The following is a 21,894-nucleotide window of genomic DNA, read 5'->3' on the forward strand; positions in this document are numbered from 1 at the left end:
TGTCAAGATTGGGAATGGCTATCATTTTTGAACAATTGAACAATGGTGTAACTTCATAATGTGTTTAGGTTGAAAACATTGAATATTTGAATTTCCTTGACGTTTTTCGTTGTTTGATATGAAATAACAGAAATATAAATTATTTCGTTTCTTTTTATATTTTATCATCGACTAAAACTACCTCCTTTCTAGAAAGCTGTACAAATTGTAAACAAATACACGTGTGTTTTGTCTTGAATTTAAGTATTGTGTTAGATTTTAAAGTTTAAATTTTTGTTTTATCCTGATGCTGTGTCAATTTTTGAATTTGCTGAATCATTATTTATTAGTTTTTTGGTCTAAAGAAATTGTAATCACACGGAAAATGGAGAGGGTTTGATTTTTACCTCCCCTACTAGTATTTACTATTGCTTCAGACCACACATATATTCTCAATATGTTAATTTCAATTTTTTATTAAAGGGCTTAATTTTTTCCTTCCAATACAATACTTATACATACATGTGATAAATTCTTTTTTTTCAGGACTGGCATGTAATGTTACAGTGAATTAAGAAATTTTTTTGAATTGATTCTGTTAAATCTATTGAAATGGAGCCTTGTTCTGATAGTGAAGATGAGGACTTGATCAAATTTCAACAAAAATTTAAAACACAAACTAAAAATATAAAGAAACAGAACGAAGAAAGTGAAAATGATAGTGATTATTCTGATGATTTAGGAAAAGATTTGAAAAAATCTTTGAAGGGTATAAAACATAAACGGTTTGATAAACATGGAAACTTGGTAAGTGATGATGATGATGATGATGGGGGCATGGCTAGTGAAGATCAAGAAGAATCAGATATAGGCGATGAGTCAGAAGAAGAGGACGATCAAGAGGGTTCTGATGAAGATTTTAGCGAAGAAGAAGACAGCCAAGTAGTCGAAGAAGAGTATAACAAATTGAAGAGGACAGTTTTAGAAAGTTCTGATGAAGAACACATTGAAGATGAAGAAGAATCAAATGAGGTTGACCCTTATGTAAGTAAAAATTGGAAGAATTGAATCAGGTTTCTGATTTAGTTGTATTTGCCAGTTCACGTCTGATTGAACATATGAATTCCTTGTCTGGTATGTTAAGAATGTCTCTAAATAAATTTGCATTAAAATGCAACTGTTCATATCATTCTTGCATTATTATTGAGGTCACATCTGTTTGTCTTTTTCAGGCCACAGTTAGAAAAGGTAAGTGAATTTGATTTGAAATGAATCATTAAAATGCTGTTTCAAGTGGCACCCAATACAATGCATTTATTTGATACGGCAGATGGCATTTATCTCATTATTTTTTTCTTTAAGGTGAAGCATTGAAGCTGTTATATGATTGAACTTCATTTTTCAGAATTAATTGATATGTCTTTTGAAGATCGTCAGAAATTGAAAAACAAACTGGGTTCCAAAATGTGAGTAATTCATAGACATCATGATGTTGGCTTACTTTATATTTCAGATTATGTTTTCAAGTTTACAACATAGTAGACATAACATTTCATAAACATTTTCACTCTTATTACTAAACTGTGACATTTTCATGATAATTAAATGATAAGGCTACTTTACTTCACATTGAAGTGGATTTTTTTTCAAGAATTTTTGCGTTCTATGATCTTCATTCTGTATTTTTTTTTTGGTAGATATAACAAAATAGTTAACAGTGGTAAACAGAAACAAACAACAATACAAACAGCTTCAGAAGTTGACAAGGAACATAAAAACAGGTAGGTTTAATTCATATTGGTTCATATATGAGAGATCAAAGATCTAGAAAAATGGGGAGTATAAGGTTAGAATTGTATTAACAAGCCTGTGAATATTTACTAGTAATAATGTGATAGGTGATCATGCATATTCTAGAAGCAATGGCTGCGGCATCAGGATCTGCATACCCAGGGCACCTGTAATATGGTTGATTTCATGTTTTTCAGACCCAAAGAAATGTCGTCCAAGAAACGGGTACCAATTTTCAGGAAAGTTATTGAAGTGAAAAGAAAGGTAGTTATAGTATTTTAATTTAAATATGAAGATTATAGCACAGATAGATTAAGATGTATATGGTCTGAGAAGAAGAATAAATGATTTAAACCAATTTTCAGACTGATGGTCTAAGTGTGGCGTTGGGTCATCCCCATACATGAACAAATTATAAAGTTAGCAGGTAACACATGTGGTTTTCATTATGATGGGTTTAATGCCCCAATACATATTTATTTCAGTTAAACAGAGATCCCAGATTTGATGATTTGTCAGGGACATTTGATGAGAAACAATTCAAACATTCTTATGCTTTTCTTGAAGAAATGAAACAAAAAGAGAAAAAGGTTAGTTAATTTTTTTAATAAAAATTTGAATAGCGGTTGCATTGATGTTCATTTACTGCGTGTGGTTGTACACTTAATTTCAGCATTAACTAGTTACTTAATCTGATCGTTCTATATGGACGTAAAGTTTTCATATGTGATGATTTGTTTGACATGAAATCACAATTATTTTAATTTATTTTATTTCAGCAAATTGTAAGAGCAATGAAAAAAGAAAAAGATAAATCAAGAAAATCTGAATTAAAGTCTTTAGCCAATAGATATGTAAGTTTTGAAAAAAGAAGGCATACTCTAGTTGATAACTTTACACTTTTTGTGTGCACTTTTAGTATTTGTATTTTTTGTCCAAAAAATAGAAGGATAATGAGCTTCTTCTTTATTGCATCAAGACATGAAATGTAGATAAAATTTTATTGTTAATGATTTATTTACTTTTAGAAACAATGGTAAGATTTTGAATTTTTTTGTGATCTTTTTATCTAGAAACAATTAGAGGACTCGAGTAAACGGAAAGAAAAGACGAATAGTTTATTGAACCAATGGAAGACAAGAGAAAGGGAATTGGTACGAGATGGGAAGAAACCTTACTTCTTAAAGCAATGTAAGAAATTTAACAAATATCTGAACTGATGTTTCATCAAGGAGAGCAGACTGTAGCTCAGTTAGTTAAAGCATTGGAATCATGCTCTCATTTGTTTGGTTACAGGTCATTTTTGGTACAAATTATATTCCCTATAAAGTTTATACATTTTGCTTTAAAGTTAATACAGAAGAAATATGAATTATTTTTATGTCTATTGTAGCTGATGTAAAGAAACTAGAATTAGCAGACAAATACAAGGAATTAAAAGAAAAGGGAGGGCTTGAAAAATATCTCGCTAAACGACGGAAGAAAAATGCATCAAGGGAAAAGAAAAAACTTCATATGTGATTTTCTCAGCTTGTGACGAACTTTTTTATACACTCAAATCATATCTTTTGATATGGACAATGATTAAAATAAGAAATAGCAATGTTATAAGCTGTGAAGTCTTTAAAGAGAATGCTGAGATGAATCCAAGCTGCAAAAGGGTTGATATCAGATGGCAAGAAAATATCTTTCTATTTTTATAGACATGGACCATCAATTCAGTTTATTTGTGAAAGAAATATGTGGGAAAATTGGCAGCTGTTTGACTTGATATAGCTATTCATGTTTGAACTTGGGAAACATTTGTCTTGCATTTACAGTTAGATATTAAAACATTGCATAAATCCGTTTAGTTACCATCATGGCTGTACAACTCTTATCAAAAATAAAACAGTTAAAACAAAGATATTTAGTTTTATTTTGTTCCAAGACAAACAGAGCAAGGAATCCATGCGCGCATTGAAGAGAAAATATGAAACTATGATCCTTTTTTGACTAACATAATTCGTAGCTCTCTCTTTGTAGTTTATATGGTACTATATTAAAGAAAAAACTTCTTTTTACCACATTTCAGTAAAGTCAAAATATTTGAGCACAAAAGGGTCCAATTCAATATTTATAAACACGAGCTGTCCACTTCTTTAGGGTAGAATAAACAATAATTGATACTATACAAAACCAGACTCATATAGTGTTAATTACTTCTTAAAGTACCTAAAAATAAGATGGACTATTCATGTTATGTTTTAAATTGGTCCCAGATGTGGACAGAAATTATTGCTTTACCAAAACACTATACCAATACATGCTTGATGTATTGAGCACTAATTTAACAGTAGTATTTCTACATTACTCTACAATTATTGATGTATTGAGCACTATTTTAACAGTGGTATTTTTATATTGCTCTACAATTGATGTATTGAGCACTAATTTAACAGTAGTATTTCTACATCACTCTACAATTATTGATGTATTGAGCACTATTTTAACAGTGGTATTTCTATATCGCTCTACAATTGATGTATTGAGCACTAATTTAACAGTAGTATTTCTATATCGCTCTAAAATTGATGTATTGAGCACTATTTTAACAGTGGTATTTCTATTTCACTCTACAATTATTGATGTATTGAGCACTATTTTAACAGTGGTATTTCTACATCACTCTACAATTATTGATGTATTGAGCACTAATTTAACAGTAATATTTCTACATCACTCTACAATTATTGATGTATTGAGCACTATTTTATCAGTAGTATTTCTACATCACTCTACAATTATTGATGTATTGAGCACTATTTTAACAGTAGTATTTCTATATCGCTCTAAAATTGATGTATTGAGCACTATCTTAACAGTAGTATATTTCTATATCACTTTACATTTGATGTATTGAGCACTATTTTAACAGTGGTATTTCTATATCGCTCTACAATTGATGTATTGAGTACAATTTTAACAGTGGTATTTCTATATCGCTCTACAATTGATGTATTGAGCACTATCTTAACAATGGTATTTCTATATCGCTCTACAATTGATGTATTGAGCACTATCTGAACAGTAGTATATTTCTATATCACTTTACATTTGATGTATTGAGCACTATTTGAACAGTGGTATTTCTATATTTCTATATTTGCAATTTGCATAATACCACGAAATGATACATTTCTTTTGCAGGGCAATCAAAATCATCTGCTGCAGCTAGAATCAGAATTTCTAGAATCTATTATAACACAAGCTTTTAATATTTCTATATGTATAATATTTAATGCTCAATCTTCAGTGCATTATAACATATGGAACTATATGCATGTAAAAAGGCTGTACTCTTATGCTTTAAAACCTACAATATTTCTGAAAATAATCATAATGGGCATTCCTGTCTTTGCACTTCTGAACGGTATTGATAATGACCCTTCATTGATTCAAATATAAACTTTTGTAAAACAACAAAAGATTGAAACTTACTTTTTGCAGCCCCTTTCAAACAGCCTGCAGCTTGTTTCAGGAAAAAGGATACTGGTGGATTGTGAATTTCTAATACAAATGTTCTATCTGGCTGTAAGATACAAACCGAATATATAGATTAATTGTTTAGAGGTTTTCTAGACTTTGTGTACACTTTGTATTGGGTACATTTATAGGATAGCTTCCACTTGCACTAATCCAACTTCGTACCTGACTACTATGATAGTATTTTGTCAATATAAACAACTACAAGGCAACTACAATCTATTCAACAAATGCAAGATATGACCATCCCTACCTTACCCTAAACAAGTCATTCTGTTACGACATCCATAATTTGAAATAAAGATATGTGTAGTCTATATATAGGCACAGCTTTATGGAACAACAATCACTGGTTAAAGTTTAATGCAACGTTTTGAAGTATTTCCCTATACATCATGTGCCTGGGGACGAAAGGAGAAACACATCAAAATGTTGCATAAAACTTTAACCAGTGATTGTTGTTCCATAAAGCTGTGTCTATATATTGTGCTTACAATTGCTAAATGCCATTTAAAGACTTCATATGTTAAATATGTTATATATTTAATTAAAATTGGATTACAATTTTGATTTTTTATTTTTTTTCAGACTCTATTGTAGATGAAATTGTATTCTTATTTTAATTAGATTGCTGCATACAAATCTACACATAGCCTATCTTTTGTTTTCTACAGTAAAACTGAGCCTAACAAAGACCCTACAGGCAGCTGCACTCAAGAAAGATATCTCTGTCCCTACTTTTCCCTAAACAAGTCATGACTGTCCTAATAATAGTCACTTCCTACACTAAATACTTACAAAAACTGTTATTCTTGTTGGTAAAGGAATTCCTTTTTTTATATTTGCTGTTCTTTCATTAAATTCCTTACAAAATGCTGCAATCTGAATGCCTCTCTACAAACATAAATAGAAACATGAAATTGAAACTAAATGAGTAAATGATAATAACGCCAACACCATCATAAGGCCTGACTTTTTCTATGGTGCCAGATTTTGATTTTGAGTTTGGTATCTACCTTAATTTAAAATAAGTATCTGTCAGTCATGATTAATTTTCATATTGTCTGCTTTTATCCAAGTTCAATTAAAATACCACAAAAACCAAAGAACAACAGGGCAAGCATTTAAATTTATTAAAAAATTATTTCTTTGACATTTTCCTTGATTGGTTTTAAGACAAATTTCTGGCCTGTTGACCTTTAAATGTTTTTGAAATTTTGTCACAACTCCACTTTTTTTTTATGATGCACACACATCAAAATCTATTTAAATGTCTATTAAAGGACAGTTTACCATTCCCGGTGTAACCCTTGAGCATATTTTATTTGTTGTCTGGAGCCATTGAAATAAATGACCTTTCTGAACAAGAGAAATTTCTATATAAATGCTGTACTGTACCTGTCCAAGTTGTGGGCCGAGTGGTGGAGCAGCCGACGCCATAGCAGCAGGGATATCTGTTTTCATAAATGGATGATGTGTTACCTTTGGGATAATCTTTTTCATTACCCCTTGGCCTGCGGTTTTCGCTGCCATGTTGCCAGATGAGTTATCTTTTCCTTTCTGGCATACTTCTTTATCTTAAACATGTCCTCCAATTTCTACGAGGGTTTACTTCTTTCGAAGTTCATAATGTACGGTACTTATTGAAATTAATTTCAACTTCAGACAAACACTAAACTGTTGATTATAGCGAGGATTAAGAATATCTAATATTTCTTTATATAACATGCATAATTTTGAACATTAAAACAACGCATACAATAGGCTAAAAGGCTTTATTATGTAAGTCTTGATGCGAGAATAAAATAATATCCTGGTATAATCACCCAGCAATAAATTAAAACTGGAGGAAATTGACAATAATGAGACTAATTGTTATACGCTTTACTTTGAATTTCATATTACTCCTACGCACATAGGATATGAGAATTGGATTATTTAAAAGTTGAATAAAAATTCTGTGTTGCATAAGCGTATAGTAGTATAGCCTACTGGCCTACTGACTACACAAAAAACGTATTTAGGCTTACGGGTATCTGATGAAAAAATTTCAAATAAAACACAGGTACCCCTCCAACACACACCCTCCAACTTTACAGGCTCGGTACCTATTGGAAAACTTGCATACAAAACACGCGTATCTTTTGGTCATGTAAAAAGAAAATTTGTGATATTTTCGTACATATCATATTCTCAGATCCTTTAACCCCCAAACCATATTCTTTGGTGTATATTTTTGTTCTAACATTCAAGCGAATTTTCACACCCCGACCAATCTTCGAGATCGACAATACAACGCTTTTAAAACAGTATCCATAGATCTGTGCTAATAATATTCCCACCCACCTGTAGTATTTGCCAAGTTTAATGTAAGGTTTATTTAAAGAAAATAAATCAGCCCGTTTCGGTGACGCCAGGTTCCAGGAATAAAACTTGTGGTCACTTCTGGAAGTTATAAATAGAACTGATGAAAGTTTCTAGGATTGGTCAATTCTAGGGAACGGCTAAAATGATAATTATCTAAATAAGTTACGAAGGCCTATTCAGGCTTTTATGAAAATCGGGCATTATCATTTATCATTCTATGAGGGCTAATAGTGGCCATTTAAATTTGTTATCTCATGAAAACGAAAGTAATCGATTACAGTAATTTCGATAAAGAGATTTTTTAATGTAATATGCAAAGTAGCAACAATAGAATGTTTCCCCTTAAAATTTGTTTCAAAGAAATCAAAAGGCCAAGATGTTGAAGAATGCAGAATGACCGTGTGTTAGTCACCATATCACCGAAAACCTTACAGATAATGATGTATAGTCTATATACGTATCGGATGTCTGTATCCCTCATAGATAAATAGAGGCATGTCACACCAAATTATCACAAACCAATAGCTGATACAAATTGTTGTAAAGAGTAATGATAATGTAAGTCGTACTACACACCTACCAATATATTTTCGGCCATCGACGAAAAGGTATTTATTACGCCGCACATAATGTAAGCCTTTGGAAGATTTTCTATATAACTTCGACACTACACATTTTTAAAGTGATACTACGTCTTAGAATGAACATACAATTTAATTCTCAAGAATGGTCAATATGAGTATATATTCATCAGTGAACTTACCTAGTGTAATAAAGTTACAACAGAATTCCTGTAAAATCTAGAAAATTGGAAAATTCATAAAACAAAGTCATTATTGAAAAACGCTTAATCATAATATTAAGCGTTTTTCAATAGTTAATTGCATTTTTATTAAGTTTTTTGGATTTATCGAATTATATAAGGATCCTGTTATGTCATTTATGACACCGGGTATATCTACTGATGAATATATGCTCTTTTTGACCAAGTTTAAAATGTTCAAATTTTATGTTTATTCTAAGACGTAGTATCCCTTTAACATACCAAATCAAATTTCTTGCCCAACCAGATTCTCCATGAATAAGTTGGTGATCCGGGAACTGAACAGGGTGGGTAATCATTTTGAAATTGGTCATTGGCGTTCGAGCAAGTTATTCTGAATCCACCTCAAATCAAATTTAAATTGGATGAAGTATATCCCTATATTCGTTGACTGAAGCTGGGCTTCGAAGCGATTAAACGAATTCTGTTTTACGTATCTATAAAGATATACGAGGTAAATTTCGTACATGTTTACTTCAATGTATCACACGGTTTCGATAGTAAGATGACTAATTCAAATAGCCAAACTTTATGAAAATATGGTGTAATTTTGTTATCATTCAATTAATGTCTTGCCAGCCCACAGATACGACATGTAGACTGTACAGAAACTTTCATTAGCTATAGGTAAGCGATATTGTTTCAGATATTGCTTGTTTCAATTGTTGATAAAACTGTCGCCTGTTACATTAGGCCTACTTAATATGTGTAGACTTCTGAACGATGTGATAATATCATAACAAATAACTTCAAACAACTTCATAATTGGAATGGGACAGCTCGTTTTATAAATGATGTTTTGAAATATAGATTATAGAATGTAAATATTCCTTACATTAAGGAAAATTTGTCACCTCCAAGAAGTAGGCCTCAATTAATGAAATGGAAACGTTTATTTGGAAATATACCTTGAAATGACGCACTTATAATTAGATTAACAATATAGACAAAAAAGCCTAGTTTCGCTTTTCAATAGCAAATTTAAAGCATACGAATGAAAAAATGGGATCGAATTAACATTAGGGCTAGCGATATTACGAATCTTGTAACTTCTGAATTCCATGATATTTATCACAATAATTAAACTATTTGCTTGAGTTTGCCTTAATTATATACTGCATCAAATTTGATGTAGAATAAAGAATAATACGGAGTGATTTCTTTTGTTTCCTTTTGTTTTTTCGAACTATGGTCATTTCAAAGCATTCGGAATAATTATATGTAGACTAGTGTTTAGGTTCTTAATGATCTACTCAATTACAATATAATAAAGTCTTTGAATGGCATTTAGCAATTGTGAGTACGATATATAGACACAGCTTTATGGAACAACCAGTGATTGTTGTTCCATAAAGCTGTGTCTATATACAATATAATACCTTCATGACATAGCGCCCGGAAACAAACAAGAAAATAACATGACAAGGATATATAGATGATTATAAATGATTAGGCCTATAATGAAATTCAAAAAAGTTATAATATACCCCAATATCATAAAAAAAAATAATATAAATATATCATTAAAGAGAATTTACGACGATGACTGTTAATGACTGGAAATATTTGATATAGGCCTATAGGTCTCCCAAATTTGAAATTTGGACTACACTGTCTGTGTTTGAGCACCTCGTACCATTAATTTATTCAAAATGAAACTTTCATCGGCGATTTAAGTAATTTAAACTATTCAGTATTCAAAAGCCTATATTAATTCCAAATTGAAAATTAAGACGCTGTAATTGTATGCCTAAAAGACCAATGCCAAAAGATTTGACCAGTGACCAGCTCTATTTAACAGGATCCTCGTGAACCTAAGTTGTTATTATGTCTACAGCATATTAACAATTATCATAAATCCTACCCCCTGATAACAACATCTCAAAACACATCTACATTTCATTAAATTGTGAAATTTAAAGTAATAAAAGTGGATTTTCTGGCTTCTGTCTCAATATGAATCTGGCAATCGTTTTGAAGTTGTGCTGTGTATGATGGCAAGTTCTATTTTCATACCCAGGTTTTTACTCGAAAATTACTTTTTGGGGATACCTTTTGTATCATCAAATGGATATCCCGTGAGCCGTCTTATTAGTAGATGTGAGTTTGATTTTTTTAAATGGTTCATTTCCTGGGTAGCTATTAGCTATTGTTCGTACCAAATGGGTAAGCCTAATAGGTAGTACAAGCTGGGTTCTCAGTAGGCTACCCGACGGGTAATTTTAACCCGTTTTATTTGGCAATATTCATTCATTGTTTATTCATAGAGGCTATAAGTGACCATGGAAATATATGCAATTAAACATGTCAATATCCTGGCATTGATATTTTCTTAATTTGATTCGAAGATTTGAAGTTCCGAAATTAAAAGCACTGAAGAAACGTATTAGCCTAGAAGATATTTAAAGGTATGACGTCATTCTATTTATAGTAACACATCCGGGCGTCTATGTCACGCATGCTCGATACCCTACTTCCTGTACATTGATCTTGTCAATTTGAACATTTTCATTTTTGGGTGTTTTTGGAGACAAATGTTGTCTTTGTATAAATAGTATCGTTTCAGACAGCCAGTAAACTAATCGATATATCTTTGATAGATTATCAGTATGAGCGATTGTCCGTGTGTTTCAAATAAAAAACTTTTGTAATAAGTTGATGGGCATGGCGTCTCTCGCAAAACTGAATCGTGTTCTTGTTCGTTCAAAAGCACTTTCATAGTTGTAGTACGAAAAGTATTGTTGAGAGTTTAATGACAGGTTGAGTTTCTGTTTGAATTTGATTGTGTGTTATAATTAAGGTGAGACTAATCATCGATGATGACATAATAAATACATTGGACTCTTTCTTCTAAATTTATACAATAGTATAGGAATAGAAAAACAAACACTTGTTTGTGAAACAGCATGCATGTACTTGTAGTTGTAAGCTTATCTAGAAGTGTAAATGGATATAGGCCTATGCTTTTGAAGAGTGACAGTGCAAATATCATTGAAATGATTATGACATTTGGATCAAATAACAAGTGAGCTCTGTTATCCAAATTTATGTTAATGTTCAAAAACCAGAATTGACTGGTTTACATCAAGTGATCATTAGCCAGCATCCTAGTCCAACTCGAACTGGTGATGAAATCGATGCATTCAGTAGATGTAATGGTTTTCTTTGAATGGTAAACATGTTCTCTTTTGCAGATTGAAATATGGGTGCCTTTCTTGATAAGCCAAAAACTGACAAGCACAATGAAGAAGGGATTGGGAATGGATTAAAGTATGGGTTATGTAGTATGCAAGGATGGAGAGTGGAAATGGAAGATGCTCACACTGCTGTGATTGGATTACCAGCAGGGCTCAAAGATTGGTCCTTTTTCGCAGTGTTTGACGGCCATGCAGGAGCTAAAGTCTCTGCGTATTGTGCTGAACAACTTTTAGATCACATTATCGCTAACGAAGACTTCCGTGGTAAAATTGACATTACTGACGGAACAGAAATTCAGCCATCGATTGAAGATGTTAAAAAAGGATTGAAAACTGGGTTTCTTCAACTTGATGAGAAAATGAAAGAAATACCTGAAATGGCAAGTGGGGAAGATAAAAGTGGATCAACTGCCATTTGTGCCATTGTTTCACCAAGTCATGTTTTCTTTGCTAATTGTGGTGATTCGAGAGCAGTTTTGTGTCGAGGTGGTAAATGTGCATTTGGTTCAACAGACCACAAGCCAGTCAACCCAATAGAAAAAGAGAGAATTCAGAATGCAGGAGGAAGTGTTATGATACAGAGGGTGAACGGGTCTTTAGCTGTATCAAGAGCTCTAGGGGATTTTGAATACAAACAGGTTGCAGGGAAAGGCCCATGTGAACAACTTGTCTCCCCTGAACCAGAGATTTTTATTGAAGAGCGTCACCCCGATGATCAGTTTATGGTTTTAGCTTGTGACGGAATTTGGGACGTTATGTCAAATGATGAACTTTGTGCATTTGTCCAAAGTCGAATGAAAGTGACTCCTAGTTTAGAGCAAATATGTAATCAGGTTGTTGATACATCATTATATAAGGTAGGCATCACATGCCAAATAATAAATATACATGGGAAATGGGCAATTATTGTTTTGAATTTGCATATTTGGAAACCCTTTGACAAGAAAAATTCAGAATTTTGTAATTTTCTCCATGGTTATTTTTGAGAAATGTATTTTCTTGATTGTCAACAAATGGTTATTTATAAATGGTGGAAATGGAATTGATTACATGGAAAAGAAATTATTCTTATATACCCACGTGAAATTCAGAATATGTCATCACCCATGGATGCACAATTCTAAACAGAATTTGACCAAATTTGGTAGAATTGTTTATAACCATTGAAGGATGAACTATCAACAAAATATTTTTAGTGATACGTTCCCCTTTGTTCAATTTTAAGACAGAACACACAATTCTTGACAGATTTTGATTGAAGTTGATGAAAGGTATAACAATGTTGGAAATTTTTTACCAGTAATTGCCCTTGATTTTTGCTGTTCATTTATTACTCTTGAGCACCCATAATGGTGTCTTCAGACTGACAATTATCAAGGAATTTTTGAATGAAGTTTATTTCTGAATATTGTAGGGAAGTCGAGATAATATGAGTATAGTAATTGTGGCTATGAATGGAGCACCAAAACAGTGCGAAGAGGCTATTAAAAAAGAGAAAGAGTTAGATGATAAAATAGAAACTACAATTAAAGGTATTGTATTCATTCAGTACTGGCTGTAAGTAATTTGGCCATATCGCTTAACCATTTGACCGAATACTGGACCAATTGCTACCTCATTCTATCTATTTTACTTTGTCCATAAAGTCTCATCTAGTGGAACTGTGGCAAGAGACATCTCTAAACTCAAGCACAGAATAAGTTTAGGAAAACAGCTATGATTATTGGAATTGGATTGAGATTTTCAGTTCAATACTTTCAAAATTCATTTGTGATTTGAGAAGCTACCAATGAAAACATGAGTGTACATTCTATGAACTATTTATTTTTATTACAGAAATTCTTGAAAATGACCCTCCTGAGAATCAAGACCTTCCGTATATTGTACATGTGTTAGCCAATACCTTAGAAGATATGTTTCCACCAGGGGGTGGCATTGCATCAAAGTAAGTGGGTAGTTTGAATTGGTGTGCTATAGTGTATGCTAACCAACAGAAATGAAATCCTACTCTTCTGCACCTAATTGGGCTGATGAAGACGTGCAACACCTTACTTTGGTCAATGATGGAAACTTTGCCAGGACGGCAGCATTAGCCTACTCTTTTACCATTTTTTAACTGTCGAGGGATCTTTAACATGCACAGTTTGTAGCACATTGGACCTTGGCTAAGTGCTCATCCAAAAGACTGTCACATTTTCCAAGTTGGGCCCTATTTGCTTACCAACAAAATATCAGGCATACAAATGGATTTCCTCAAAAATAAAACCGGTTTAGTATGTAGTTATGGAAATTTTGACATGAAGCAATTTTCCACTTTTGAAAGGAATATGCATGCTCTCAGACCAATTTCAATATCTAGATTATGGTACTCTGAAAATCTTATTAAATCATCCTGTCTGCTCATATTGAAGCACCTTATTTTAACATTGTGACTGGATCCTCATATGCCAGTCTGCCAATTGGAGTAGGATTGATTAGCTTGTAGTTTGACAAAGTATTGATGTGGCATTGTAAGGTTGTAACTAGAGACGCACTGTTATTCTATAAGTTAAAGATAGTGGTTCAGACCAATCAAGAGATTAATATTATGTCATATATTCCGAATCAATATTTATTTGTTTCAGACGAACTTTAATAGAAACAATTTACCGTAAATTACGACCTCAGGAAGACGTAAGTAGAAATTTTTTTTCATATGTTTTACATAACATTTGATTAGTTAAAAATAACGTCATTAGAGCAGGACTGCTGTAGAAAATGTGTTAGATTACAATTTAATCGAAAAAAAAAGAAAAGATAAACAAAATTTGGATTAGAAAGGATTTATTAGAACTTGCTTTGCAAAAAGAATTTTTCTTGAGTGATGGTAATATTGAACACAGATTGTCCATAGATTGTAGACTGATCAGTATACCTATAAAGTTCCACTTGCTTGTCAACTCTGCCTCAATTTCTGCAAAGTGATATTGACTCCATTTAGACTCTAAAGTTCGGTTTTATTTTCATGTCTTTTTCTAAATTTCAGGAGGATCAGTAGCGGTCAATAACCTTTAACCTTTGACTTGACCTATATAGTTATATATAAATATGATGTACAGTCATGTAAAAAAGTGGTTTATACCATATATGGTAATGTATGTACACATGTGAACACAGCCTTATCAAAATACGCTCACTCTGAATTCTTCAACAAAGATTCAAGCTATTTTCATCTTCAAGAAAAACTCATCAAAATGGAAGTAGATGCTTGCAAGGAACTTCAATCTTATAGCTAAAAGAAAGAAAACTGCCCAAAAAGTACTAATACCATAGAGGTATACCGGTAGTCCATAAAACTAAAAAAAAACAACTGAGAATTAAAAAATAGTGGTTAGGAGGTATTTACTGTATGTATTTAAAACTTTAGGTGACCAGCACCATTAGATTTTGGAGCCACAGATTGAACTGGGTTTTTTTTTGTGGAATAATCATTATTTTGTTACTGACTTTAGCTGTTTTCCCAGCAATACAGGCCTGTGATGAAATTCTTATGAGGGCATCTTTATTATTATAGAGACTTGAATAGAACTGTATATTTATTTAACAAACTTCAAACATTGAATTTATATTATTGTTTTTCATGAAAAAATTTGATGCAAAAGTGTATTCATGTGTCATTCAGAAAAGATTCCATGTTAGATTTTTTAGATGCTGTGCCAAAATATTTAAATTTTCAAGGAACTAAATCATTTTAAGTAACCAAATTAACATGTATGATAACTGTATAAAAAAAGCACAAATGAGGATTTATTGGCTAAATTGTTAAAAGAATTGCAATTGAGAAAACTCTAAGAATAATCTTGTTTCTAACCAAGCTAATGAGCAGAAGCTTTTAGAAAGTTGTAACTAATTGATCTATTAATTTGGAGTTTGTTAAATTTTCCCTATCCTACTGTATAATTTGTTGGAAGACTAGTGTGTTTTTTTCTTATATAAGTTTATCTGAATGTTTTATGTTCTATACTTTTTGTTAAAATTTTGGATTGAGTTGCGATATTTTGTAAGAGAACATATCTTTGTGTCCAATTATCCATTTTAATTTCTAATCAAAGCTTAAAAGCTGCCTTTAATACTTTTGAATTGTTGAGTTAACATTTATAATTGAAGAGAAAATTTGATTGAAATTAGAATTATAGAAATGTGCATGATATTTATATGAAAGCATTACATTATAAAAGGGTAAAACTATTTCCTTATGCAGAAAATTCATTTTCTGTTTCCTCAAAATCACTGCACTTATAGGAGTAATAACCAGCATACAGTGCATTATATTAGAAATATTATTGTTTTTCTGGCTGAATATGTCTCTATCAAATGAGAACCTTTACTATATAACAAATTATCATAGAAATGATTGAACTAAAATTCATGTGGGAATATTTAAATCATGAATATAAAATATATCAATGATAACACAATTAAAATGTTTATCTGGCATTATTTACTGTATGAATTTTTTTTTATCAAAATTGTCACTGTATTGGAAATCATATATTCAGAAATGAAAATTCATTCACTGTCCCTGTACTTCATTTTTGAAGTCAATGTTGATAAATATTTCACAGTAAAAAACCAACTGAAAACTTTGACATTAGAAACAAGAAATTGCTTTTATATATGTATTGAAGATATATTGAAAATTTGAATTATCAGATCACGAGAAACTAGATATGTTACAAGTGCTACTGCTTATGAACTTATTTATGCACAATTTTTGTACCATTTTCCAACTTAGTTTGATGCAGCATCCTGACTGAAACAGGTCCAATTGACTGTATTTTGTGTGTATCAAGGGCATATGCACAAAAGTGTTAATGGTTGCTGAGCAGCTAATAAATTCGAAATCAAAAAATATAAATATATAAATGTATATTCAACGAGTACAGGAGTCTAAGTGTTATGGTAAAGGATGAAAGTTAACCCTATTATTGTCAACATATTTACTAGAAAATTCAGCCACAGAAAACGTACATAAACTATATAATCATTTATTGGTTGTTTTACTTTCAGTAGGCACGTCAAGTGTGCCGTCTTTAGGAGGGCAATCATCGTATCCCGAATACGTGTCGACGAATGACAAATTGGCGTGTAGTTCGGACACGTTGGGATGGCAATATACCCTAACAAGCGTGAAGATTGTACCAAAGATCGATATTTAGGGGGGTAAATATGCTCCAAAAATTGTCCTGACACTAAGATGGTTTCATGTGAGAGCAGTTAATCTTAACAATCTGGGTTCCAATCTGGCCATTACGTCACATGAATGAATGTACAAGTCTGGGGAAGAAGGCCTAACATTTGATAAATCTGAATGTTGCAAAGCCGTTTGTTGAAGTATGGATTGCTTACATGGATTATATTTAGGATTCGTTAAAATCAAAAAGTCATACCCACATTCACTTTTTTTACTAAATGAAATGAGTAGATTAAAATATTAAGACCGGGCAACCAGCATTCTTCATCGGATTACTGACTGTTTTTTTGGAGACCAGTGAAGATTACAAATTAAGTTGGGTCAGCCTGAAACTTATGATATATAACTCGTAATTAAAGCTAAGATCTAAGAGTTGTATTCAGGAAACATTGTAAAAGGGAAATTGTAGTTTAAGTGTAACCTATAGATAAACTGAAATTTCACTTATCCAAATCACTTATTACAATACAAGGAAAATCTGCCCTGGATTTCACAAGCGAACTAAAGTGTGGATTGTAATCTATCAGAGATTGATTAATAATTCATTAGTTTGAACAGATCTTTACTAGGCTAATTACATATTGTAGACGGACCTTACACCCAAGTGTCTCGGGAACATAAGCATCAAAATATATAGGAATAAAGTCATACGAATAGAAGTGGCGGAACCAGGTTTCCGTTCGAGAGGGGGCGAGATATCTGAGATTGCCGGAATCTCTAACCCAGTTATGAGATTTTTGCCCGATAAACTTGCTTTAGGGGCCGCGATGGGGGAGTGACAGCCCCCTTTGGCTCCGTCACTGACGAATAGGCCTACATATCGAATGGTAGAAATCAATTTTATGTATATCAAAACTCCAATCCAGCTAGGTTTGCATTTACTAAGGAGACTACTTGGGCTTGACCATAACATCTCCATGGTAGAATGTAACTAACTTTCAACGAATAGCCACAACAATTTTACTGATAGACTAAAAAAATGTTACCGGTAGTTGCCGAAAAACAAGACAATGCGATTTTTTAAAAGTCATGTCAATGAGTCTGGCGGATTAAACTTAACCAAATAATTTTTGGAAAAAAAATTGTTGATACCCCTATATATGGAAGTAGCTGAACAAGTTGTCTTTTTTTTCATTTCTACGAATAATAAACGAGAATTTTATATAATTACAAAAAAAAAAATTTGGAATTAATGACGTCATTTGATTGACAGTTTGATTTAACTACCTGTAATTTGAAAACGTGATAAATTTCTCAATAAAGGATAAAACCATATAAAGTCAAGTTACGGGATAAGAAGCCACAATAATTTATAATGGAAATGTAATATGCAGTTAGCTTGGATTGGAATAATTACTGTTTTAAAGTGAAATTTGTCGGCATACAAAATGCAAGGTTTTACTTTTATAATATGCTTGGTAAGTTTATTTTCTATCGTCAGCATTGCATTTTTTCAACATTTATTCCATTAGCTTATAATTCTTACACTACTTGCCGATAGAACTTAATTTCAGCGACATGCATAACTGTTAATAATTAGGATCCGACATGAGGTTTGAATTGCGATCAGGGAATTCTTACAGATAGGCTATCATCCACCTGAATAAGATAGAAGGGTCGATCATATAATTATGCAGGATTCTCCCTGGGTTAACGACGTCACAGGAATTACTGGTTCATTAACGTCATAAACCATATTCCCCGAGAAAATCGAACCGTGGCACCATGATTGACTTTATTCTACCTTTCATGAATATATGGAACCATGGCAGTAGTTTTTAAAATATTGAGGATCGATTTAGTTTTTGATGAAATTTTGTGTTGTTTCATGCATATTTATTCTATTAAGCGTTGAATATATTTGTTAATAAAACAATAGACAAAGCCTGTCAACTATTAATCCTATTAAATTTATCTTTTTAATCTAAATATATTTAAAGGTAATTCTTATTGTTGAAGTCACATCCAGTGAATTTTTAAAAAGATTATTAAATCACACAACGACCTATCCTTGTAATGTAAGTAAAATTCTCTTGTAAATGTACGAGCTTACTTAATTCAATTCCTTTTTATACGCCCACATGAATATGTGGTGGTATATTGTCGTCGCCCCTGTCCGTCGGTCCGTCGGTCAACATTTCTTGTGAGCACTATAGAGACTCAAGTTTTCATCTGATTTTGATAAAACTTGGTGTGATGCTTTAGATTGATAAGATCTCGGTCAAGTTCGAATTTGACATATTTCCGATGAACGGTTTTTGAGATATTGCCCTTGACTTTGTTAAAACGCGTCCAAAATTTTTCTACAGTTTTTAACCGATTCTGATGATCTCGGACAAGTTCTAACTTTCTAACATTCTCGATGAACGGTTTTTGAGTTATTCCCCCTGACTTTGTAAAAAAGTGTCAAAATTTGTTCGTGAGCACAATAGAAACTACAGTTTTCAACCGATTCTGATGAAACTTGGTGTGATCATTGAAATAGATAAGATCTCGGACAAGTTCTAACTTGACGCATTTTCGATGAACGGTTTTTGAGTTATTGCTCTTGACTTTGTAAAAACGCGTCAAAATGGAGTCAGGGCTACCTCATACGTCTTGTCAAAATGTGTTCGTGGGCACTATACAAGCTACAGTTTTCGAACGATTTTGATCAAACTTGGTATGGTCATTGGAAATAATAAGATCTCGGAAAAGTTCTAACTTGACGCATTTTCGATGAACGGTTTTTGAGTTATTGCCCATGACTTGGGTTATTGATATTGATTTAAAAAAATTTTGTGAAATTACTCAGCATAAATAACTGGCATATAATTTATATATATAAATGAATTCAAACTATTAAAATATCTTCCATATGAGAAAATTCGTACAATTGGACTAAAGTCTGTTTTATCACTTCTGACAGCTGCCAGAGGGCGTATGTTACCATTCCTTGCAAGCTATCTTCATCTAATATATTCAAATTTATTCTCAGTTTTAAAAGGTTGACATTACGACTTTTTTCTTGACAAAAATTCCTTTTTAAATTTTAGCACATGGATCCAAAATACTATCCAATCATGTCAACAAGGAAGAAATTTTCCAAATCCTACTTCTCTTGAATGTCACCTTGTAAACATTCTGATATCACCGTTTTTTATAACTTAAGCTAAAGCTTGGGTGTGGTGTGGAGTACATGAAATATTAAACGAACCAAGATTTTGACTTTTCTTTCCTTAATAGACCCTTTCACGAATATTTTATAATGACGGGTCTGACGTGTTTACTGACGTACTGACGTGTGACAGAGACCTTACTCAATGTTTTAGTGATAAAAATAGTTTACCCTTTTTTCAGAATATAAAATGTCCAGGGAATAAACTATGTATATTAGAAGTTAAAAATAAAACATGTTCAGGATGTACTGTCTCACCCCTTTGTATATCTTCAGGTTAGTAAGATTTGACATTTCATTTTATCCCCTGTACAGCATTGATTTAACCTTTGTTGTGTTTTTGTTATAAGTCACAGAGTATATAGAGTACGGAGATCCTCTAATTATAAGTCCAGTTGGTGAGCTCATCGCAAAGCAACACCCAGCAATATGGCCTATAGAAGAATAATTATGTGTTAGAAGTTTGTCTTATATTCTGTTCACTATAGAAATTGTTAAAAACATATAGTACAGAAAGTCCGCATGGACAGACAGAAATCTTCACATTATATATAACTTCACAAAATTCAATAAAAATAAATTACTCTGTATACTGGTGTAACATATAATGTTGATAATAGCGAATAGCCAAACTTAACGTCTAAAACCGTTAAAATGCTTTTTAAATTATGTTTGTTCATCTTGTCTCATTTTCAGATAAGCTTCCAGTATCAGAATGTCCAATAGAATTTCCTATAGTTAACACAAAATCGGACACCATTGTTCCTTTTCGCTGCTATCACGATGGGGATTGTCCAAGTGGAAGTTTTTGTTATGGGAAGGAAATGAACGGAATATGCTGTTCTGGATCATATTCTATCGGCAGACCTTTTCTTCAAAAAATGAAACATTTCATTGCCAATATCAACGATCATAATCTTCTGAATCTGATGGAAATTATTCTTCAGAAAAGCTTTCAAAATAAAGATTCAGGAAAACTTGGAGGTTCTGCAGTCAATTTGAAATTGAACCTTGATAAATCGTTAAAACAAATTGACAGCTACGAGAAAGTTGAGAACTCAACATTTCAAGACAAATCTCCGATTGATTTTAGAGCAGGAACTCACATAAACAGAAAAAAAATCGTCTATTTCAAACATCGAAATCGTCGATCACCAAATGGGTTTTATGATTCTCTTCATCCTTCTGAACAAGGGTTGGAAGGTAAGTGGACAAATAGTACAGGTTACGGATTAGTATTAGACTGAAAGAAATTAATTGTAATATATATAATATAGAAAAAGGACAAAAAAAAATCTGTATTTCGCATAGTTAATTAGACTGACACCATTTAAGATTTATTGTAAATCTTGAAGAAACAGCAATTATTTTTACTTTTTCAGTTCCTTTAGATAAGCCTGGAGAATGTTCCAATGTAAGGCTAGGAAAATGGTCCGGTGGTTGTATGGACACGTGTTTTAACGATGCAGATTGTTATAGTAATTTAAAATGTTGTTTTAATGGCTGTGCCAGAAGTTGTCAGTTTCCAATAGTCAACTATAATCCTGATATACCATCTAAGAAACCAGGCAGGTGCCCGAGATTATCGTCTTTTGGATTATCAGATTGTACTGGTAGTTCGTGTACAATGGATACAGATTGTCCAGCCGATGATATATGCTGTAATTCTGGAGACTGTGGTCGTATTTGTCAGCATCCGATTCCAAATAGTCCTTATTGGTGACTCAAACGCAACTTGTTTTTTACCAATGTTAGTTTTCTTGAACAATTAAAATATAGCCTCTATCATTCAGTCCCTACAGCTCCGACGAATAGGTCCTCG

At 32.3% G+C, this 21,894-nt stretch overlaps 4 protein-coding genes across 4 annotated transcripts; 3 read left to right on the forward strand and 1 right to left on the reverse strand.

The window, feature by feature from the left end:
• Positions 1-221: 221 nt before the first annotated feature.
• Positions 222-3,674, forward strand: LOTGIDRAFT_234962 (hypothetical protein). The gene is made up of 10 exons (XM_009063365.1): positions 222-250; positions 526-1,023; positions 1,212-1,227; positions 1,385-1,445; positions 1,677-1,760; positions 1,968-2,034; positions 2,256-2,360; positions 2,550-2,624; positions 2,844-2,961; positions 3,164-3,674. The coding sequence occupies exons 2-10, from the start codon at positions 592-594 to the stop codon at positions 3,289-3,291; spliced, it is 1,086 nt and encodes a 361-aa protein (XP_009061613.1). The 5' UTR covers positions 222-250; positions 526-591; the 3' UTR covers positions 3,292-3,674.
• A 1,583-nt stretch (positions 3,675-5,257) lies between these two features.
• Positions 5,258-6,828, reverse strand: LOTGIDRAFT_97481 (hypothetical protein; the record flags this gene model as incomplete). Its single annotated transcript, XM_009063366.1, has 3 exons — positions 5,258-5,341; positions 6,094-6,189; positions 6,694-6,828. Coding segments are annotated over 3 exons (315 nt in total), but the record flags the coding sequence as incomplete, so codon positions are not given.
• A 4,143-nt stretch (positions 6,829-10,971) lies between these two features.
• LOTGIDRAFT_194163 (hypothetical protein) lies at positions 10,972-16,711 on the forward strand. The gene is made up of 6 exons (XM_009063367.1): positions 10,972-11,285; positions 11,680-12,539; positions 13,097-13,214; positions 13,519-13,627; positions 14,307-14,355; positions 14,708-16,711. Exons 2-6 carry the CDS (start codon positions 11,688-11,690, stop codon positions 14,717-14,719), a joined length of 1,140 nt encoding a protein of 379 aa, XP_009061615.1. The 5' UTR covers positions 10,972-11,285; positions 11,680-11,687; the 3' UTR covers positions 14,720-16,711.
• A 1,592-nt stretch (positions 16,712-18,303) lies between these two features.
• LOTGIDRAFT_166308 (hypothetical protein) lies at positions 18,304-21,795 on the forward strand (the record flags this gene model as incomplete). Its single annotated transcript, XM_009063368.1, has 5 exons — positions 18,304-18,333; positions 18,856-18,933; positions 20,255-20,348; positions 20,769-21,275; positions 21,455-21,795. 5 exons carry the CDS (start codon positions 18,304-18,306, stop codon positions 21,793-21,795), a joined length of 1,050 nt encoding a protein of 349 aa, XP_009061616.1.
• Positions 21,796-21,894: the final 99 nt, after the last annotated feature.

The sequence above is a fragment of the Lottia gigantea genome, assembly GCF_000327385.1.
Source record: "Lottia gigantea unplaced genomic scaffold LOTGIsca_57, whole genome shotgun sequence".
In the NCBI taxonomy this organism is placed as follows: Eukaryota; Metazoa; Mollusca; class Gastropoda; family Lottiidae; genus Lottia; species Lottia gigantea.

What these genes read in the sequence shown, in the direction of transcription:
- LOTGIDRAFT_234962 (XM_009063365.1), top strand. Translation starts at nt 592, where the DNA reads ATGGAGCCTTGTTCTGATAGTGAAGATGAGGACTTGATCAAATTTCAA. An exon ending in TTATTGAAGTGAAAAGAAAG is followed by an intron (nt 2,035 to 2,255) that starts GTAGTTATAGTA and finishes TATTTATTTCAG; the next exon opens with TTAAACAGAGATCCCAGATT. An exon ending in ACCTTACTTCTTAAAGCAAT is followed by an intron (nt 2,962 to 3,163) that starts GTAAGAAATTTA and finishes TGTCTATTGTAG; the next exon opens with CTGATGTAAAGAAACTAGAA.
- LOTGIDRAFT_194163 (XM_009063367.1), top strand. Translation starts at nt 11,688, where the DNA reads ATGGGTGCCTTTCTTGATAAGCCAAAAACTGACAAGCACAATGAAGAA. An exon ending in TTGATACATCATTATATAAG is followed by an intron (nt 12,540 to 13,096) that starts GTAGGCATCACA and finishes TGAATATTGTAG; the next exon opens with GGAAGTCGAGATAATATGAG. An exon ending in GGGGGTGGCATTGCATCAAA is followed by an intron (nt 13,628 to 14,306) that starts GTAAGTGGGTAG and finishes TATTTGTTTCAG; the next exon opens with ACGAACTTTAATAGAAACAA.